This window comes from Chiloscyllium plagiosum, unplaced genomic scaffold (assembly GCF_037043375.1).
Source record: "Chiloscyllium plagiosum isolate Xiang-an unplaced genomic scaffold, Cpla_swu_hap1 HiC_scaffold_18, whole genome shotgun sequence".
Lineage (NCBI taxonomy): Eukaryota > Metazoa > Chordata > Chondrichthyes > Orectolobiformes > Hemiscylliidae > Chiloscyllium > Chiloscyllium plagiosum.
Window position 1 is genome coordinate 45,382,976 of NW_028270156.1, and position 22,996 is coordinate 45,405,971.

The 22,996-nt window shown below is 39.3% G+C and overlaps 1 protein-coding gene across 1 annotated transcript in view; it reads right to left on the minus strand.

Annotated features, from left to right (window-relative positions):
- Positions 1-22,996, minus strand: part of LOC122557826 (low-density lipoprotein receptor-related protein 5) — a 222,221-nt gene that overhangs the window by 99,494 nt on the left and 99,731 nt on the right. Inside the window, exons 5-7 of the mRNA XM_087996571.1 lie at positions 18,470-18,601; positions 1,861-2,257; positions 1,386-1,557 (exon numbers count right to left, since the gene is read on the minus strand). Coding sequence (XP_087852697.1) covers positions 1,386-1,557; positions 1,861-2,257; positions 18,470-18,601 — 701 coding nt within the window. The remainder of the gene's footprint in view (positions 1-1,385; positions 1,558-1,860; positions 2,258-18,469; positions 18,602-22,996) is intronic.

Here is a 22,996-nt window from a genome sequence, read left to right on the forward strand (position 1 = left end):
CTTACTCCCAAAACCTATCAATTACTACAAGACACAAAACAAGATTTGCGCAGTCATTAACACTAAAGAAGCACAGCCCCATTTAAGACAAAGTAGCTGATTTGATTGGTATGGCACCCAATCCATCAATGATGGAAGCACAGTGGCAACAGAGTCAGTCAGCCATAACATACAATGCAACAACTCACCAAGGCTCTTCAATTGACATCACAATTGACATTCTGCCAGCAACAGCAATGTTACTATCACCATGGCAGGTCAAATTGAATTGTGTAGATGATATAATCCATGAAAACAACACAAGAAAAAGGTACAATAATTATCCTCAACAACGTGTTAAATACTAATTAACAGTTTAAAGCATCTTCTAATACCGCAATCTCCATTATCTAGGAGAGCAGGCACAGCAGTGGAAACACCAACAGTTATCAGTTCCCCTCCAAGTTAGAGAATTTCTTGACTTGGTATTATTTCATCATTCCTTTACTATCACTGGGTTAAAATTCTGGAACCTCCTCCTTAATAGCACATAGGGTGTATCTGCACTATGTTGAATTAAAATATTAAAAATTAAAACATGATTCACTATCACTTTCTCAACAACAACTAGGTTTGAACAATAAATGATGGCTGCTCAGCAACACTCAAATTCCAAAACCAAATAACTTAAGAACTGCTCACACAGTTTTCATAAAGGAATTAAAACAAATCCTTCATACAATAAAGAATATAATGATAAGAACGGGAGGTAGAAAACAGTCAAGGATGGTGAGATTATATTCTGAAACAGGCGTAAATGTGCAAAGTAAAACAAATGATTACTTTTCATTCCACTAGTATTATATTGTTAGACCTTACAGTCAAATTAACTTGCAATATATTTTTGCACTAAAGTACCGAAGAAGTATCCAATAATTAGAATGAACAATTCTGAAAGAAGATGATATCTGAAAAAGAAAATATCACATTTGACATTCTGCCAGCAACAGCAATGTTACTATCACCATGGCAGGTCAAATTGAATTGTGTAGATGATATAATCCATGAAAACAATACAAGAAAAAAGTACGATAATTGTCCTCAACATTAAAAACTAATTAACAGTTTAAATTACATTTAGAGCGTGAGATTTCTTATTTATTAAGACATCATCACTTCCTGTATTGGTACCATTCTCACCTGTGGAGCTGGTGCCCCTACCACTGCAGCTCATTTTTAATAATACCAGGATATCCTTGCCAGCCGAATGAAAAATAGTTCCTGACTTTAAATACAATATAGCTCGCCACTGCTTCATTTCGGGCTTCAAATGTATACCAAATGCCTTGTGTTACTTTATTCCAATAGCATCTTATTACCAGCTCAAGTTTCCTTTCAAAACTTACTTCAATTTTGTCTGTTTTGGCATCACCCCAGTAAAGTTTGCCTTCAGCATAGTCCAATGCCAAGCCATTGGGCCAACCCAGAGAGGTATTTACTAAAATTATTCGGTCAGAGCCATCAAGGTTTGCACGTTCCATCTTCGGGTTTTCACCCCAATCTGTCCAGTACATGTAGCTGCAAAAATATTGATAAAATTAATTATTTTGTGAAGTAAACTAGATTAGATTAGATTACATTACAGTGTGGACTAAAAGCAACACAAATTACTGCTTTCTTTACAATAATGATCCAGACATTCCGATGGTGCGTTTTTGTCAATGGATCAACTTCGCAATAGTTGGCACTCAAAAACAGCAAAACAATTTAACACTTGTATACTTTAAAACACTGCATGCAAAAAATCATTTTTTTAAATTCTGATGTAATATTTAAATAATATTTAAATAGCGATTACCCTAAAAACCTTTGCACACCTACCCAGTCACTGGATTAAGGACAATAGCTCGAGGTTCATCGAGACCTTCTGCTATCAGTATTTTTCTAGATGTTCCATTAAGTCTGGTCACTTCAATGCGGTCAGTTCCTGTATCAGTCCAATAAAGATTTCTTGCTATCCAATCAACAGCTATTCCATCTGGGTGGTTAATTTCTGTAGTTACCAATGTCTGGGCCCCTGAGCCATCCAGTAATGCACGACGAATAGCTCTAACTTCATCATCCGTCCAGTAAATATATCCCTCCACTGGATCGTAGTCTATTGCTATTGTATGTCGAATATCATCAAGCTGAAGAATAATATCTGTGAAATCTGGCATGTCTAAGGAGATGAGTCGTAAGTCTGTTCTTCTGGCAAGCAGCAAGACCTCTTCAGCACCTAATGTAAGGGCAGAATAAACATTAATTCCAGGATTGCCTTTAAACACTTATCATCTAAGTAAGCAGGTTAAAAGGACCTGATAGACATATACAGCCTCCAAGACTCAATCCCAGAGCTTCAACAATTCCAGATCATGATCGCTGCCCCCAAATGTTTGAAACAGCAGCTGTACATTCTACAATTAACAGAAAATATTAATAGCTAATTCTGCCATGGCCATTTCCAACTCCACTTGACACATCTTTTGCAGCTTCACTTGTTGCATGACCTCTTTTTACCTTGCAGCTTCCTTTAACTTTATTGTTTAATTACTTTTCCCATCCATCATATCCCAGTTTTTCCCTTTATATTCTTCTCTCCCAGCTTCCATGAAATATGAAATCTGTTTTGCTATTCAACTAAATAAAGACACAACTTTTACTCAATGCCATTTTCCTAAGTATCCTCTTTTTTAATGCCATTAACATCTAGAAATCTATGCAACTGTTTTGAATACACTAAAGGACAGTTTACACAGCTTGCTGCAGTGGAAAATTCTAAACATTTCTCTACCCAGGTGAAACATCTTTCCTGCATCTACTCTGGTGTCCTGTATGAATTTTTTGACGCTTCAATTGCATCATCTCTCCTACTAACCTTTGGAGCACGGCCTCTCAATCTCTCCTTACAGAGCAATCCTGCCATCCAGTCTTTTTTAATTCATTCAGGAATGTGGAGAGTGTTGGCTGGGCCAACATTTATTGCCCTTCCCTAACTGCTGTTGAGAAGGTGGTGGTCAACTGTTTCCTTGAAACTCTGAAGTCCATGTGGTACACTCACAATGCCATTAGAGAGAGGAAGATTCAGAATTTTGACCCAGCAACACTGAAGAAACAATGATATATTTCCAAACCAGGCTTGGATTGGGACTTACAGATGGTGGTGGTCCAATGTAACTGCTGGCAGTGGTCATGGGTTTGGAATGTACTGTGTAAGGAGACTAGGGGAATTTCTGCAGTGCATGTTGTAGATGGTACACATGGCAGCTACTGTTAAGGGAAGTCACTCTCATCTCACCTCACCTCCAGAATTCAGCTCTTTTGTTCATGTTTGAACGAAGGCTAATAAGGTCAGGAACTGAATGGCAGTGATGGAACTTTGAATTATTGCTCAGCAAGTGCTGCTTGATAGCACTGTTCATAACCCTTTCCAGCACTTTATTAATGATCAAGAGTATTGTGATATGGTAGTAATTGACTAGGTTGGGTTTGTTATTTGAAGGTTCAGGACAAACCTGGGCAATTTTCCATACTGCCAGGCAGATGCCAGTGCAATAGCTGTATTGAAACAGCTTGGCTAGGAGTGTGGTAAGTTCTGGAACACGTGTCTTCAGCATTATTGCTGGCATCTCGTCAGGACCCAAAGACTGCAGTATCCAGTGCCTACAGCTGTTTCTTGAGATCACGTGGAGTGAATTGAATTGGCTGAAAACTGGCATCTGTAATGCTGTGGACTTCAGGAAGAGGACAAGATGGATCTTCCATTTGGTATTTCTGGCTGGAGATTATGTGAATGTGTCAGCCTTATCTTTTGCACTGATGTGCTCGGCTCTCCAATCATTTACGAAGATATTTAAGCCGCCTCCATCTCCAGTAAGTTGTTTAGCTATCCACCACATTCATGATTGGATGTGCCAGGAGTGCATTGCTCAGATATGATACTTTGGTTGTCAAATTGGTTAGTTCTGTGTAACACTTGCTGCTTATACAGTTGGGCACACAAGTAATCCATGTTGATGACACAATGGACATCTCATATTTAGGTATGTCTGGTGCTGGTACTGACTTGTCCATCTGTACTCTTATTAAACCATGGGTGATCCCCTGGTCTGACGATGACGGTGCAATTGGGGATTTGTGGGACCTTGAATTTATATGAGATCACATTTAAGTCTAATTTTGCTGCTGCTGCTGATGGCTCACATGCCTCATGGATGTCCATCTTGAGTTCATAAATCTGTTTAATAACTGTCCCATGTCGCACAGCTGTACTGCCATGCAACACTATAGAGGCATCTGAAATGTTAAGATGGACTTTGGCTCCACAAGCACTGTGAAGTGGTCACTCTTCCCAACACGGTCATGGACAGGTACATCTGCAACTGGTAGACTCATGAGAAGTATGTTTTTTGCTCTTGGTGTTTCCTCACCATATGCTGTAGACTCAATCTAGCAGTTGTCTCCTTGAGGCCTCAGTTATCTGGGTCAGTGGTGGTGCTGTCAAGCCACACCTGAAGTCCAGAACACTAAAGCCCCCTGGAGTACATTGTGTTCCCTTGCCATTCTCAGTGCTACCTCTAAGAGGTCTTCAGAATGGAGGAGTCTTGTATCACTAATTTTGGAACTGCTACATTTGATCCTTACACCTAATTCGACAATAATGCTTATGAATAGCAAGGTTCCACTGAGGCGGTGAGAGATGTCAGGCCTCTACTCAAAATGTATCAAAATTGTCAAGATGCAATATGTGCAAGATCACAATACCACATTGCACTTCCTCTGTGATGAAATCAGTCCTGTCGCCTGGACCGTACAGTTTGCTAACACAGCTGGCTCCACCCAGGTGCAGGGTGCTATAGACTTTACACACATCATATTACAAGCACCTAACAAATACGACTTCATCAATAGTAAAGTGCTCCATTTGGTCAATATGTAAGTCATTTGAGATCATGGCTATCACATCTTGGATATCTATGCCAGGTAGCCTGAGAAATGTCATGATACCTAGATTCTTGAGAACCACTTCATTTGAAGGGTGGATGCCTTACAAGGATGGTCACTTGGAGACAAAGACTAACCTCAGCAACCATGTATAAATAGCTCTGTTACACAACCTCCAGACTGGCACCGAGAGTAGATACAATGCTGTCAAGGCTCATTCTCTATCAGGGCTACTGTGGAGCAGACAATAGTCCTCTTGAAGATGAGGTCCTGGTGGTTGGATTGGTTTCAGGGTATTTTGGGGGATGGGGGGAGGTGGAAATGTTCTTGCAGTACAGTGCAGACAGAGTGTGCCACAGAATTCTTGCATGCTGTGCCCTACAAAACTGGAGCAGGCAAAGAGGAAATGTGATGGACTCTGCAAAGCTGGGAGAATGGTTGCAGTCTTCAGTCTTCTACCACCATCATCATCATCATCATAGAGCAGTACAGCAAAGGGCACAATAAGCGAGACAGGACTTGATTGACAGTTTCAATTGTTCTGATGAAGAGTCACCAGACATGAATTGTTCACTCTGCTTTCTTCCCACAGATGCTGTCAGACCTGCTGAGATTCTTCAGCAATTTCTGTTTTAGTTGCAATACATCTGAGTTAGGTGAATGGAACATTCATTAACTGTAAATCAGTTGTTGCTCAAAAGGCAAGGAGCTCTAGTTTAGTCCCAGAAGTGAATGCAGCTTTATTTTGTCTGCTCTTTCTTCACTTTTCCTGCTGTTCAATGAAAGTTATCATTAACAACTGTGAGGGCTTCACAACATGTGATACTCCCACTTTGAACAATGACAAGATGTTATGTTGCGATGGATGATGGGGGAAATGGCCAGATAGCTATTCTTGTAATGGCAGCTACAAGGACAGTCAGACAGGTAACGATTAAAAATGCCAACATATTTATAATGAAGTATCACTTATGCCATCTGCATGCATTTTGAAGCTGTTCACATTTGTTTTGCTCCCAGGACATCTATTGTAAAGGATAATTCCTAGCTGACACTGTTTGACCTAGTGCACTGGGCTGGGCTTTAATAATGGCCTTCTTAATATGGAGGGACACCTGGAAGGTCCCTTTTGTGAGCAAGATAATACAACAGCAGCACATAGAGACATGGTACATCTTTAATTAAGTGAGTTGTGGAGAACTGAGAAATAACTCAGGGCTTGCAGAGAGAAACCCTGCATGAAATTCCCAAAATTAATATTTATTGACAATTTTTGGAACAATTTAGGCCATAGTTTTTGATACATTTTGCAAAGGCTTATTGAACAGTTTATAATTTTGTCAGATTGACATTGTTTATCTGTCTTTTTTAAAAAACATACTCCTTTCATAAATGAAGCTCAACTATCAAAAAGTTTTATTTGAATATATCATTTCATAAATAACATTTGACCAAAAGGTTTTATCAGGAGTAAAACACTTATTTTAAATCTGTAATATTTTGTGCCTGGACATTTCACACATCAGCTTGATCATACGTTCTCCATACTCAAGTCTAGCATTCTTTCATCTTGACAATTATTTATTCTGTTGGAAAAAGATTAAAGTGACTTTTTCTGGCAACATTTTGTCAGTTGAATGCTCTACTAGCTAGCTGGAGGCATTAAGGGGATTTTGAAAAATTGCAAAACACAAGAACATACACATTCGATGGTAATGCAATGGACTCACTGATGAGAAACAGTAATAATTCACCCATGTTTATTACTATTAGCAGGTTTTAAAAGTGCCATTTTTTTAGATTAGATTCCCCTACAGTGTGGACACAAGCCCTTTGGCTCAACCAGTCCACACCGACCCTCCGAAGAGTAACCAGCCCAGACCCATTTCCCTCTGACTAATGCACCTAACACAATGGGGCAATTTAACATGGCCAATTCACCTGGCCTGCACATCTTTGAACTGTGGGAGGAAACCGGAGCACCCGGAGGAAACCCACGCAAACACAGGAAGAATGTGCAAACTCGACATAGACAGTCGCCCGAGGCTGGAATCGAACCTGGGACCCTGGTGCTGTGAGGCAGCAGTGCTAACCACTGAGCCACCCTGCTGCCCACAATGCATGCTTTCATTATAAAAATTTACAAGCATCTTTCAAGATCTCAAGATGTACCAAATCATTTTCAAAGTCAACACAATTCTTAGATAAAATATAGTCACCGCTGCAGTGTTAGAAAACAAAGCAGCCAATAAATGCTCAACAAGCCACATGAACAGCAATGAAATGATCAGATAATCTATCAATACCACTAAGGACATGGCTGCAATTAATCTTGGGTTTTCTCCAAGTGAACTATACAGTTTTAGTTAAAATGTGAAATACAGTAAGATACAGATTTTTTTGTTTAAAGTATCTAGTTCTAAACATAATTTGTTTCGACAATAACAAGAAACAAAGGAATAATTTTAGGACAGTGTTAAGAGATTGAACATTCCAAGGAAGAGCAGTGACAGACATCACAAAGATAAAGCCAGGCATTTGTGGATTTTCAATGTGATCTAACTAGAAAAAGATTTTATTTATAATCTGAATTCAAAAATTAAATCACAGCCTTTGTGCATTCTACCTCTATACATTTCTACCAAAAGAACTTGACATGAAAATAGTAATTTGTTTTAAGGTTACATTGATAAGTTGCATAACTTCATATGAAGAGATTACTACAGGTTTTCTGGGAAAACAACTGGCTACGTATAATCAGAAAATGTCAGGCACAGCACAAATGTTTTAATCATACAAGCAAAAGGAAAAGGCTACCTGTTTTGGCTACAGAAGGCATTTTGACTGCAATTTCCAATCAAAGGCTAGTAAAAGAAGCTCATTTTCTAGCTTGTCAAAACATTGCAGTTGAAATGTCTAATTCTGGTGGGCATGCATTTAAGGTAAGAGGGGAAGTTTAATTTTTAAAACACAGTGGTAGGTGCGTGGAACACACTGCTAGGAGTAGTGGTGAAGGCAAATATGATACGGCCATTTAAGGGGCTTTTAAATAGGCACATGAATAAGCAAGGAATGGAGAGATGTGGATCATGGGCATGCAGAAGGGATTAGTATGATTTGTCATGATGTTCAGCACACCATTGTGGGCAGAAAAGCCTGTTCCTGTGCTATACTGTTCAATGTTCTACATAGAAGAGTATTTTCACCATCTTGGCTGCTTTATGGCAATATAATTGTGGAAAGGGAAACTGGTGTTGAATGAATTGGAGTGATAGAAGTGAGGACAGTGGAAAAATAACTGAAACTAAATTCCTTTTACTTAATCTTTAAAATACTTTAATGGTTCGTATTCAAGTATAATCTAGAATGTTTTGCATGCTGTCTAAATAAAGGGAATATTAAGGTGAAAATCTACGAGAAGCTACAATTTAAGCTACTAATAAAATTGCTTCAAACTAAAGTACAATCTTCATACAGGAACAGAAAGTCAAAATTTTCAAAATGAATAGTTTGAACAAACCATGGATCAAATTCTTGCATATAATGTAAAAGTTCAGGCACAAACAGCAAAGTTAATTTAAAAATTAGAAATGTATTTTAATATAGGCTAAAAGAAGAACTTAAAATGTATTGCTGAGCGTCTGGAATCAACTGAGACCTTTATTTTGTTGTTTAATTCTGCAATAGATCAAATAAAGTAAGGTCCTCAACACATTTTCATGCAATGGCATGGGAGTGCTCATTACAGAAACTAAAGTTCAGGATTCAGTACTGCAACATCTTCAAACTGAATTCAAGGTTTTAGCACCAACACAAGTCAACATCAGGTTATATGGCACCTACGGAAAAATAACTCAAATACTTCCTGAAGTCTTTAATCTTTAAATGTATGAGAACATGAATATACACAAACAACAATTTACATTTTTAGATAATTAATAAAATAATTTTATATTTTCAAAACATAAGATTCCTTAGATAATTATCCACGTTTAAAACTGAGAGGAAAATAAAGAGCCACTTGAGCAACAGAAAAATATTATTTCAAATGCTGTGAAGGATAATATTCAAGATAACAAATCTTTTTGGAATTCCTAATATTGTGAAAGTGACACAGTTTTCACTTTTTGTTTTTTACTTGATTGCTTTTTGGAGTAAATTTTACTTGATAGATTGAACAGTTAAATGTGAGCAATGCAAGCTGCCCACTTTATTTTAATTATTTTTTTAAATTATTGATTGAGGCTGCCTTATTAATAGTCATGCTCCAGAGAAATGCTGAAATGCCTGTTAAATTACATTTATAAAATTTCCATCAAGATTGACAAGAAAAACAGGAGAACTTCTCACGTGTTGACAAAGATTTTTTTTATCTTCCTCTGCATCACTTCACATTTGACAGGTGACAAGACAGTTTATAACATAGTAACAAATGTGCCAATTTATCAACCTAATGCAAACAAACGTAAAGCGCAGTCTCTGTCCTTCCAAGCACTGCCAGAACTCCTTGCTATTCCTGCCCCATTTGTCTATCTGTTAATCAGATTAGTACAATGTGGCATTGTTTCATCCAAATTCTCAGTCAACACCGCTGGGAACTCTTGTCCTTTCCACTCACTCAACTGTATAATGAAATAGGCAGTGAACAACATGGTCCAAAGCTATTCCCTCCTGTCATTTAAATGCAGGAAAAAAAGTCAACATTGTAATACTTACTGACTGAATGGAACTAATTTCCAGCATTTATTTGTGCTATGCTTGGACCTAATGTGACGCATGCATTGAGAAGGGGTTGTTTATTTTACAATCTGTGATTTAGCTTTAACTTACAACTAATATGCCAGGAAGCTGTTAAGGTTAGAGTGAATGCACAATGTTGGCACTTATCATTAGGCAGGCTAAGATGTGGATGCACCAATGAACTTGAGTCTCAACAACCACCATTCATCATAACGAATGCTTGTTTTCAAACAATGTTGATCTCTTGTTAGGATATTCAACTCATAAATTGAAGGAACATGCAACATTTTGAACTTAAAACACAAGGACTGTTGTTATTACAAGATTTATTTTTCTATAGGAAGGTGAGACAACATATTTTGAGAAAAAGGTGAGAAAATAATGTTTTCCTTCTATTTTTGTGTACCTCCAACACCTTGCAATTGAACGGTTTCAAATTTTTACCAATGCTGGTTTATATCTAGTTAGATAAATGTAGGACAAAAACAGAGAATGTTGGAGAAACTCAGGAGGTCTGGCAGCATCTGTGGAGAGAGAAACATACATAACATCCTTAGTCCAGTACTTCTGAAATCATCATACTGAACCCGGAACATTAATTCAATTTCTCTCTCTGCTGTCATGGGATTCAAACCCAGGTCCCCAGACATGACCTGGGTCTCTGGATTTATAGTTTAGTGATAATACCACTACACCCTCACCTCCTCACACAAAAAAAACTAATTGGATTCAAATACGTGGCACCTCCCCTATTAGTAAAATCTATTTGGTAACAGAGCCAGATTTTTGCTACTGCAATAGGTAGCTCGAGACATAACTTTTCCTCACTCAGGAGAAAATACCTGGTCAGATCCAATTTTTACTGCAGGCAGGCAAGGACAGCTGCAGGATGGAGTCAAGTCGACTGGCACAGAAACAGTTTGGACAAGTCCACTGAGGTTGCCAGTTTAGAATTAGAACAGCTTTATTGTCACGTGTACTCAAATGTGCACAGTGCAAAGTTTAGAAGTCGCCACTTACAGTCCCATCTTCGGTACAAAGGTATCTAGGTGCAGATTCTTAACTACAAATTGTTAGGAAAAAAAAAATCAGCAAAATAAAGAAAGAAGTAGTTCAGAATAACAACCTTTCCAAGTGGCACCTAGCCTCTCATCTGCAACTCGATTCCGTGCCTTGCTTCACCTCGAGGCTGGGAGACCTCTCTGTAGTTTTCAAGGCCGAAGTCCAAGTCAAAACTGCCAAGAGACCACCAAGCAGCGCCAAGAGACCATCACGCTAGGCCAGGATACTGCCACTTTGATTAAGAGGCCATTCTGATTTTCTGAGGCTTTGTACAAGTGGTCTGGTTGGTTTACAGGCTCTTGAGCCGTTACCACACCTCCACACTTCACCTCCCCTCACTCCCCTAGTCACTGTCATGACAACGCACAAGTGCCCAGTCTTTCCAAGTCCACATGATACACTACATGCCAAACCATGGGACCTTCATGTCCATTTACACAGTATACACTGTTAAGAACCAATAAATCCGATATAACAAAGGTATGTGTGGAACAGTTAAAAACAGTGCCCTGGGAGATCCAAGATGGCGGCGACCCAGCAAGTCTGAGTCTATAGTGCTCTTCCCAAGACTTGGGTAAAGTGGGTCACCCACCCCCACCACACTCAACAAATCATTCATAATAGCTGTTTAATTTAATTAGTTGCTTAGTATTACATTTAAAGAGTCTAATATTTAGTAAAAATGACCAAAGAGAAGGGAGCCTGCAGCTCTCAGCAAGGAGGAACCCCTCCCCCACCCTCTCCAGCTGCAGCAGAGGCGTCCACAGCCACCCCAGGGGACTTACCTACAGTGACAAGCCTTGTGGAGATGATCTCCAAACTGGAAGCAAAGATCGACGCTTTCATCGAAGAATCAGGAAGTCGATGGGACTCACTCTCGGCCGTGCTTCTGCAGCGCGGCCGAGATATCCAGGAAATCGAGCGCCAAGTGGGAGGGGCGGAGTTAAAGGCCGCGACCTCTGAAACTACAGCGCAATCGGCCGTGGATCGGGTCCGGACTCTTGAACAGCGGGTCCGGACCTTAGAGAATTACATTGACGACCTCGATAATCGAGGTCATCGAAAAAATATTTCCGAACGGGAAGAGGAAGGCCAGCTTACAGCGTTCCTCGAGAAGTGGCTGCCACAGCTTTTAAATCTGGAAGCTGGATCAGGCCAGGTAAGGGTAGAATGGGCCTACCGGGTCGCAGTACGGGGGCTCGGCTCGAATCAGCGCCCACGCCCGGTCCTGTTCCGGCTGCAGAGCTACAAGGAGAGGCAGATACTCCTAGAAGCCTCTGGAAATCTTGGAAAAGACCCCCAAGCTATGATCTATAAAGGATCCAAGATCATGTTATTCCAGGACTTTTCCCCAGCTCTGGTCCGAAAGAGGAAGGCATTCGACGAGGCGAAGAAGCATTTAAGGGACTTAAATATTCAGTACTCCTTACGCTACCCAGCGACGCTACGCTTTAACCACGAAGGATCCGTGTATAACTTCGGATCGCCAGAAAAGGCTAAGGAATTCTTGGACTCTCTTAGATAAACTGTAAGACATAATGGATGTTGGTTTGCCTTTCCCCCGCTTTGGTTTATATCCCCCCCTTTTTTTTTCTTACTTTACTGATTAATATTATCATGGGGGGTGGGGAGAGGGATTTGATTTTCTCCACCCCCTTGGGGTTGTTTTCTTTTATTATTTTATATATATATGTGGGGTGTATGTATATGTGTGTGTGTATATAATGTTGGTGGGGGGAGGTGGTTACCTTATTCAATTCTACCTCTGTCTTTAGGAGCGGGGTTGTTTCTCCCTTGTTATTTTGTATTAGTATATCTAATTATTATTTGCTGAGGTTGTAATTTTATAGTTAAATGTTTATATATGGTATTAACATTACCAAATATATCCAGGTGTTGGTATGGGTGGGGGTAGGGTGCTCACTGTTAACTCTAGCTTTGTATTATATCTGAATTCTCCTCATTTTATTGAGGAGTGCCTGGGTCAAGGGTGGGGCATTGGTTGGGAGAGGATATGATGGACTTTTGGAGAGGAAGTGACACCCCCTGGGAACAAGGGGGATACGTTTTATTTTTTTTTTATTTAGAAATAGTTTTTTATTGTATTGGTGTGAGTGTGTGTATTAGAGAGGCTTTATTTTTGTGAATTTTATATGCTCTATGCTTGGGATGTTCTGGATAGGGTTTCCCCTCCCGAGGAGTCTCGGATTTGCCCAGATGATTATGGTTGATCAGTCGGTTAAGTGGTGCACCTGGAATGTCAAGGGGAGTAATTCGCCAGTCAAAAGGAAGAAAATATTATCAAATCTTAAGAAGGAAAGATAAAGAACACTTGAAATTATGACAGGGTGGATTTGATCAGGCCTTTTTTCTTCTTTTCGCTCAAAAAGCAGGGGAGTTGTTATTCTTGTTCAGAAGAATTCCCCTTTCAAAATCCTAAAGCGATAAAAGACGAATCTGGACGATATATTTTGATTAAAACCCTCATAAATGGAGAGGAATATGGGATTTTAAATTTGTACTGCCCCCCAGCACACCCCTTTAAATTTATAACAGAAGCTTTTGGTGCCCATCCTACAATTATAGGGGGAGACTTTAATTGTATTATGGATCCGGAAATAGATAGGATTCCCAAGAGTACTGCAGGAGTATCTCCCAGATCTAGACAATTGATGTCTTCATCCACAGGGCAGAGACTTTTCTTTCTACTCCAATCCACATAAATGTCATACTAGAATTGATACGTTTTTTGCCCCCTCGATTTTTTTAAATTCTAGATCATCCTGTAAAATAGGTAGTATAGCAATTTCTGACCACGCTGCTGTATATATGGAAACTAAGGCGAGGAACAATGGGACATCCCCTCGGCATTGGCGTATGGACCCCTTCCTAATGAAAGATAGTAAATTTGTAAAGTACTTCTCTCAAGAATTTAAAACTTTTTTAGAAATTAATTCAGGTACAGCTAGCAACCCATCAATGATGTGGGAGACCATCAAAGCTAACACGCGAGCTTTGATCATCTCCTACTCAGCGACCCAGAAGAAATTGAAGGGAGAACAAAAGCGTCTGCTTGAAGCTCGCTTAAAAGCAGCTGAAACAGCATACACTGATAGACCTTCTATTATTAAATTGCAAAGGATTACGGCTCTTAGGAAAGCTCGAAACACTACGCTTACTCAAACGGCTAAGAGGGAAATATTATTTGCAAAAGAAAGGTTATATGAATATGGCGACAAACCGGGTAGATACTTAGCATTTCTTGCAAAGAAAAAAAAGGCCCCTCAGACTATTACATCTATCAAGGAAAGTACGGGTATTCTGACTCATGATCATAAAAAGATTAATGCGATCTTTAGAGAATTTTATTCTCAGTTATGTAAATCGCAGGATTGTGAAGATAGGACGAGGAGGATGCAGTCATTTTTTAAAAATTTGACCTTTCCAGGCTTAACTCCGGAACAGGTATCGGTCCTAAATGCTCCTCTAACAGTCCAAGAAATACTTGATGCAATTAGGCAACTTAAGAGTGGTAAGACACCGGGTCCAGATGGTTTTCAAGCTGAATTCTATAAAGAATTTACAGAAATATTGGCTGGTCCACTTATGGACATGTATAACTATGCATATAGTCAGGGCTGTCTCCCGCCTTCGCTGAAAGAGGCAAATATCTCTCTTATCCTTAAAAAAGGAAAGGATCCAGAAGATTGTACATCATATAGACCAATATCCTTGCTAAATGTAGATTTTAAAATCCTTTCTAAAACGTTAGCACTGAGACTAGAAAGGGTACTGCCACATATTATAACGGGGGATCAGACAGGGTTTATTAAGGGCTGTAGATCATCCAATAATATTAGAAGGGTTTTGAATATGATTCAAGCCTGCCATCAGGGAAAGATACCAGGAGTAGTAGTTTCATTAGACGCGGAAAAGGCATTTGATAGGGTTGAATAGTAATATTTGTTTTACACATTGGAAAGGTTTGGTGTTGGACAGGTGTTTACCAAATGGGTCTCAACATTATATAGTGATCCCAAAGCAGTTGTGGTTACCAATGGATTAGGTTCGGATAGCTTCAGTGTGGGTAGGGGCTGCCATCAGGGATGTCCCCTCTCGCCATTGTTATTTACGCTAATAATTGAACCACTAGCAGAAGCTATACGAGCCGATCCTAATATAACGGCCCCGAGAATTGGTACAGGTAAACATAAAATTACCCTTTATGCAGATGATGTTCTTCTATTCCTCAGTAATCCTCTGATGTCCGTACCTCACCTAATCTAAGTTATTAATACATTTAGCGCATTCTCAGGCTATAAAATTAATTTTTCAAAATCGGAGGCTATGCCAATGGGTGGCCTTGCTATGACACCCCACTTAGTGGATGGATCCCTTTTTCCCTTTTGTTGGTCCCTGGAGGGTTTTTTATATTTAGGCATTTTTATTACCCCAGTATTTGGTCAGTTATACAAGGCTAATTTTGTGCATTTACTGGAAAGGATAAGGCAGGACCTCCAGCGATGGGGAGACCTTCCAATTTCCTGGTTGGGTAGAATAGCACTAATCAAAATTAATGTCCTGCCCCGTCTCCTATATCCTATGAGAATGCTTCCGGTGATGCTGCCGAGGACAGCTTTATGTAAATTATATGGCTGGCTGGGTTCCTTTATCTGGAATCATAGGCAGCCCCTCATTAAGCTGAAGAGGCTACAGCTTCCACAGACAAGGGGAGGATTGGACTTCCCAGACTTTAGGAAATATCAGTTAAGTTCCCTATTAAGTTACATAGCTGATTGGGTCTTGTCTGATCCACAATCAATCTGGTTGGACATCGAAGCCTCTCAAGAAAAATACCCACTTATTAACCTTTTATTTCCAGACAAGAGGAAAATCATTACAGATCACTGTAAAAACCCTATAATACTAAACACAATTAAGGCTTGGAATATAATGCGGCAAAATGAGGGCAATTCACATAAAACATCCCCCTATACACTGATAGTGGGAGCATGGGGATTCCAACCGGGATTTACAGACGCCACTTTTAAACTCTGGAGATCCAGGGGTATCTCATGTCTAGGGGACCTATTTAAGGATGGGGTCCTGATGTCTTTTGAACAGCTGCGTCAGAAATTCGGATTACCTAATGGAGACCTCTTTCGATACTTCCAATTTCGAGATTATATACAGAAGACGACTACGTTATTAGATAGTCTTTATAAATCAGATAGAGAATGTAGTGTCCTACGACCAGTGGGGGTATCTTCCGTCAGTACTATTTATCATTTACTACATGATAGAGTATCCAGAGATATGGATAATCTGCTTAAAACATGGGATCAGGATTTGGGACTAGAAATCTCTATAGAAACGTGGAATGATATTTGGGAAAACGCTAGAAGAATTACTATCTGTAACAGAACCCAGGCTATCCAGCTGAAGATACTTCATAGGGCCCATATAGCACCGGTTCGACTGGCAAAATTTAAGGCAGGAGCATCTCCAATGTGTCCCAAATGCAAAATAGAGGTGGGCACTCTTGTACATTGCCTATGGACCTGTCATAAGATCCGTAGATATTGGACTAAAATAGCAAGTACCCTGACAGAAATTTTAGGAACGGAAATTAAAGTGACCCTGTAGCTCTCCTTTTGGGCTTTTCGAACTTTCCCTCACTGGACATGTACGGGAAGAGACTATTTTCTATTCTTTCTTTCTGTGCAAGGAAGAATATTTTGGTGAACTGGGTGGCTGAGCGCCTCCCTGGACTTTCAAATTGGCACAGATTAATTATGGAATGTATTCCCCTTGACTTCCTTACAAATATGGTGCACCGACGAATTATTTTATAAAATATGGCAGCCCTTCTTGAATTACATAAATACAGATATCTCGGCTATCCTAACAAGGGCTTTTATTTAATTGAGATTACAAACCTGGCTGGTCCGGGGCCCCTTAGGAGAGGAATCCCGCACGAATACGGGTTTTATTACATCTGATGTTAACACATTCCGAGCATGTCAGAGACTTAAATGTACACTCTGGTTAGTTATAGGTTAGATTAGTAGATAGTTGAGTTTTTTTTTTCTTTTTCAGTATTTTTTTTTCTCTTCTTTTGTTAAATTTTGGCTATTGTATATTTGATTTAATTGTATATCAATGTTTATATTTGAGAGTTTTGTTTATTTTTGTAAATTTGTAAAAGTGTTAAATTTCTAATAAAAATATCTATAAAAAAAACAGTGCCCTGTTCTTAGAAGTCAGAAAGAATAGGTACATGCACTGTGCCTCAACAAAATAGATGACAGCCATTCGCTGGCTCATTTCTCATGCCAATCAGAGTCAACCTGCTTGGTCTAAAATTTAACAAACCCTGATTGTGAACTGTCAGTCAATTAATAGATGCATTATCTATGGCAATGCCTCTAATAAGCAGCACTTTCCTCTCATGTAGTATAAATGTTGGTTTTCCTCTTGAATTTGTATTCTTGCAAAATATCCTGTTGAGTACAGAAAGCTTCGACAAAACATGTTTTTATTCAGCGATATTGATACTATTCTTTCTGTGATTGCTTTTCTCAATGACTATTTATTTACATAAGGATTACCAACAGATGATAGTTTTGTTATTGATACTTTAGCAGCAACAATAACGTTCATGTATTCCACACATAAACAGGAATCCATTTTCAGTCAAAATTTACAGCATTAAAGCTATTAATGCAAAATAAAACTTCTAAAAATAATAAGGACACAAGCAATGTATACAATAAAATTCAAGACTGCCAAGGTGTCAATTTGAATGTTCTCAGAAAATATCACGTTTTTAAAATTGAATCAAAACATGAAAACTTTACAAAATATTATGGACAGGATAACAAGATTGAAAATAAAGAAAAACTGGAGAAAGCCACAAAATAGATTTAGTTCATAAACCATGTCTGTTATGAATACATCAATATTTTGAAGTTCCATTTTAGGTATGAAAAAATAAATTATATTACTATTGGGATAATAATGAGTGCTAGGAAAGGTATCAGAGCAAGTAACAGAACTAAAGTGTTGGCATGATAAGTCTCACTGAAACAAACTACTTTGGATTGGACAAATGATTTTATAGAAGTCCGGTTTTGTTTCTAGAATCTTCACTAAAACAATGTTTGAAATTACTACAAAACTCCTGAATCCAGCCGTGTCGCGACCAAGAGTCTGCAGAGATTTGAATTTCAGATTGGGCAGTGATAGTTCAGGCTGATCTGGATCAATTGGGATTAGGGATCACTTTAAGCATGGGAATATACTGATATTCAAATGGTTAACACAGGTGTCCAACAGCATGTGACACTTAGCTAAATTGTCCAGGTAAGTCTTTCTACAAATAAAATTGCTCAGTTAAAATTAAAAGGTGCACTGCACATTCCAAAACGTTTAGTTTTCAAGCAATTCTGCTTTTTAGATAGCTGGTTTTGAGAAAGTTTAATAGTTCTGAATGACCACTTGAAGAAATTAGATCCTATGTTTAGCCATTTGGTGAGAATCATCTCAGGAAGTGAGAAGTAATAAAGTCAGAAACAAACCTTGGATGAAGGTCATTTCATTTCTAAAGATGAGTTCCATCCAAAAGCAAACCAGTGAAAATATGTTCATTCCTGTTCTCCCAAACGTCAAGAATTAAGCTGGTCACAACATTCAGATCACGTACCTTTTTTACAAATTTTTCCATCTTTTTCCAGCTGGACCCCAGTTGGGCAGGCACATTTGAAGAATGGTTCTTTTGGGGAAAGCAGGCATAAATGAGAGCATCCTCCATTACTTTCATCACATGGGATATGAACTGTGAAGGGAAAAATGAATATAATTTCCATTGGTGAAATGAAATTCAACAAACAGTCATAACCCCTAAATTAAGATGAGTCAACTATATCTCCTGTACAAAATGAGACTATTAATCACATTATCATCCATTTCGGACTCCCAATCTTTTCTGATCACAAAGTCTTTGTTGGTGTATGACAGTGACAAGGAAACTGCAATGGCCTTACCACAGGCCAATCAGCCAAACTTCTCATTCTATTCACTGTTCAGTGGCTCTCTCCTCTTTCATTAACAAATGCAATAAATGCAAATGGACTGCTAAACATTTTTTTTTCGCAACATCCCAAACATCATCCTGGTTATACACATGCACATTCTGAGTTTCTTAGAGATCAGTAATGGGAAACCTTTGCTAATTTCTCACTCTCCCACCATCTGGAGAATTGAGGCCAATGTTTATGCTATCTAACATGATCTGGAGATGCCGGTGTTGGACTGGGGTGTACAAAGTTAAAAATCACACAACACCAGGTTAAAGTCCAACAGGTTTAATTGGAAGCACACTAGCTTTCGGAGCGACGTTCCTTCATCAGGTGATTGTGGAGGGCTCGATCGTAACACAGAATTTATAGCAAAAATTTGCAGTGTGATGTAACTGAAATTATACATTGAAAAATTGATTGTCTGTTAAGCCTTTCATCTGTTAGAATACAGTGATAGTTTCACTTCTTTCATGTGTAAATCACAAGATCCTTTTTTTTAAAGTTGCATTCTCGGGTAAGCTGTTAACAATGGTGATAGCTAGACAATATGTTGAAGGTGTTAGCCCCCTGTGTTCTCTGTCTATGACCTGATGTTTAGATTGATTCTAATCTAAAAAGTGAGATAACAGAGTTTTACATAAATTCATGCAGTTTTTGAGCCCAGAGTTCTACATGAATGTACGCAGTTTTTGAGCAAAGTGCAATGTAACTCTGCAAGTACAAATTCACCCCACAAAATATATGTGTGCATGTGGGTCTTTGTCTGTGTGGGGTGGGGGTTGAGTGTGAGAAAGTGTGTGTGTGTAGTGAGTGCAGAGAGTGCAGAGTGTCTTAAGTCTGTGAGGGGGTGCATGTGTGAGTGTGGGAGTGTGTGCGTCTGTAAGGGTGTGTGTGGGTGTCTGTGTGCATGTCTGTGTGTACCTCTGTCTGTGTGTATGTGAGAGTGTGTGTATGTAGGAATATCTGTGTGTGTATGTAGTGCAATGGTGATCACCTGTAATGTGACATGAACCCAAGGTCCCGATTGGCCCCATCACAATCAGTTACATCACACTCCAATTAAACCTGTTGGACGAGAACCTGGTGTTGTGTGATTTTTAACATAGGACAAAATATTACCTCCACCCAACTTCAATGGAAGAGGCATCTAACATATATAATTCTCCTATACAGATCCTACAAATAAAATGGGATTAGATAGATATAATTTAGTTCCTTTGTTGCTTGCACTCATATGCATTTTTTGATTTTCTGCTCCATTATTCCATACTTTCCTAATTAAGATTCAAATATCCTAAGAACAGGAAGAGTGCAAGTGACTCAGAAAACTTAAAGTTTTCAAGGCTTGCATGATGAAAGAGATTAGACTTATGTGGCATGACAAAGAACAATTTTATTTAATTGCCAAATTACGAAATGAAGTGCTGGAATTTTTTTGGACGCGGTTTTCTCTATAGTGGATTTGGATTGCATTCATGTTCACTTAAAGATCTTAGTATGATTTTTTTAAACTGAGAATTTATTTGACGTACACAACAGCTTACAGGCGTTGAAAATTTCACCACATCACAAACAAAGTCTGCTTTGAAGGGAATTTAAAATTCATTCTTAAAGGAAACACGTCCACAAGATCTAACACAAGATGAGTTGCGTTTTTCCTCAGTTAGCAGAACATTAATGAATCATTAATAAACACGATTCCTAAGAGTTAGTTTTCATTGGCAGGTCATTAATTAGAGACAGTTCTCTGGTTACTTCATTATAAGAGGAATTTGAATTTCACCACCAAAGTGTTATGCTACACAAAATGAAGGGGATTTTTGGGGTTGATCGTGCTAGGATTTGCACGGGAAGCAAGTGTTGGCACAATTCTTGGTTTTTAATTAGCTTTCCGTACTAGCCATCATGCACACATTTTGATATTGGAATATAAATGGCTGGGGGAGGATGAAAATACAAACATAAAGCAAAGCAAAGTTTTAACAGTTTATGATCCCTGCACTTTGCTTCATTGTTGCTCTTGAAGATAAATTTGAAAACTTCTACAAGAGACAATTTTAGCTTTTTATGCGTTTAATGGAAAATGCACTTTAGTAGAAAGAATAGAGGCATGAACTATTTTCTAAATGGGAAGAAGATTCAGAAGTCTGAAGCGCAAAGAGACTTGGGAGTTCTAGTCCAGGATTCTCTCAAAGTAAACTTGCAGGTTCAGTCAGTAGTTAGGAAGGCAAATGCAATGATGGCATTTATTTCGAGAGGATTTGAATATAAAAGCAGGGATGTACTTTTGAGGCTCTGCAAGACTCTGGTCAGGCAACATTTGGAGTATTGTGCACAATTTTGGGTCCCATATCTCAGGAAGGATGTACTGGCCCTGGAGCAGGTTCAGACGAGGTTCACAAGAATAGTCCCAGGAATGAAAGGCTTAATATCTGAGGACTTTGGGTTTATACTCGATGGAGTTTAGAAGGATGGAGGTGGGAGGGTCTAAGTGAAACATACGGAATACTGAATGGCTTGGACAGAGTAGATGTTAGGAAGACGTTTCCATTGGTTTCAGACACTCGGATCCTTAGAGTAAAGGGAAGACCTTTTAGAACGGAGCGAAGGAGAAACTTCCAAGGCCAGAGAGTGGCGAATCTATGGAATTCATTGCCACAGAAGGCTGTGGAGGCCAGGTCATTGAGTGTATTTAAGACGTAGATAGATAGGTTCTTGATTGTCAAGGGGATTAAGGGTTACAGGAAGAAAGCAGGAGAATGGGGTTGAGAAATTTATCAGCCATGATTGAATGGCAGAGCAGACTCGATGAGCAGTCTGATCCAGTTTATAGATTCTAACTGAGCAATGTTGCATTGAATATTAAGACTGTCATTTTCTCTTTCTCAGGACTAGGTGTTGGGAGTGGGAATGTCAGATGGCAACTAATTTGCTGGCCCCATCACCAAGAGAGCTTATTGTACTGTACATCTAAGATTTTGTTAAAAGCTGACTTTCGGTAGGCCTCAACAATGTTATCCCAGATTCTCAGATGCTATCAGTCAGTTACAGGATAGGTAAGTCCTAAAGACCAGTGATCAGAGCTTACTCTTCAGGCGATCCAACCATGAGAAGTTAGGTCACTTTCCTTTGCTTCATATGGGTTGTGGGAGGAAGGCTTTCAGAGGCTGCCATTCTTTTCTCCAAAGCTTGGCTTCTCGTATCCAGTTGGGGCAAATGGAGTCATTCCCACCTCCTCTTACTAAACTGACAGGTAGGTTGCCCTCTTTACACAGTTGGGAAAAAAGTCACCTTTCACGTTTGACAGAAGGGCAGCTATTTGGAGAAATGACAAGCTGATGCCTTTAGATGACCGCTAAATTGACCAGCATATGACCTTATTTGTTGATGAATTGAGCAAAACATTCTCACTTTAGATTAGGTTAGATTAGATTCTCTACAGTGTGGAAACAGGCCCTTCGGCCCAATCAGTCCACACCGACCCTCCGGAGAGTAACCCACCCAGACCTATTTCCCTCTTACTAATGCACCTAACACTATGGGCAATTTAGCATGGCCAATTCACCTGACACGCACATCTTTGGATTGTGGGAGGAAACTGGAGCAAACCCATGCAGACACGGGGAGAATGTGCAAACTCCACAAAGTCAGACACCTGAGGCTGGAAACGAACCTGGGGCCCTGGTGTTGCGGGGCAACATTACTCACCACTGAGCCAGCGTACCGCCTTAGAACTTAATTGTTGAGGAGGCAAAAATGGCCAACTCACATAATTGTCTCCCCACCTCGCCACCTCAGGGAGGGGAAAACTGAACCCTCATGTTCTGTTCAGATGGCTGAAACAGAACAGGGAAAAAAAATTCCAAAGTTAGAAGAAGTTTTCAAGCTTAAATGCTTATAATTTAGATAATAAGCCTTTTTATTAGCATTCCAGCTGTAGCAGAAATGGAAGAACTTGAGATTACTTCAGCAGTGAAGACTTTAAATATACCCTGAAGTAAAAGTCAATTCAAGGGTGCATTGTTTGGTTTTAAATCAGTGTTCAACCTCCAATCTATCACATCTGCTAAATCTGAACTGCAATGAATGTTACATGGGCCTGGCCAGGAACAGGCAAATCAGGGTAGTACACAGGTTGTAGGAGCAGACAA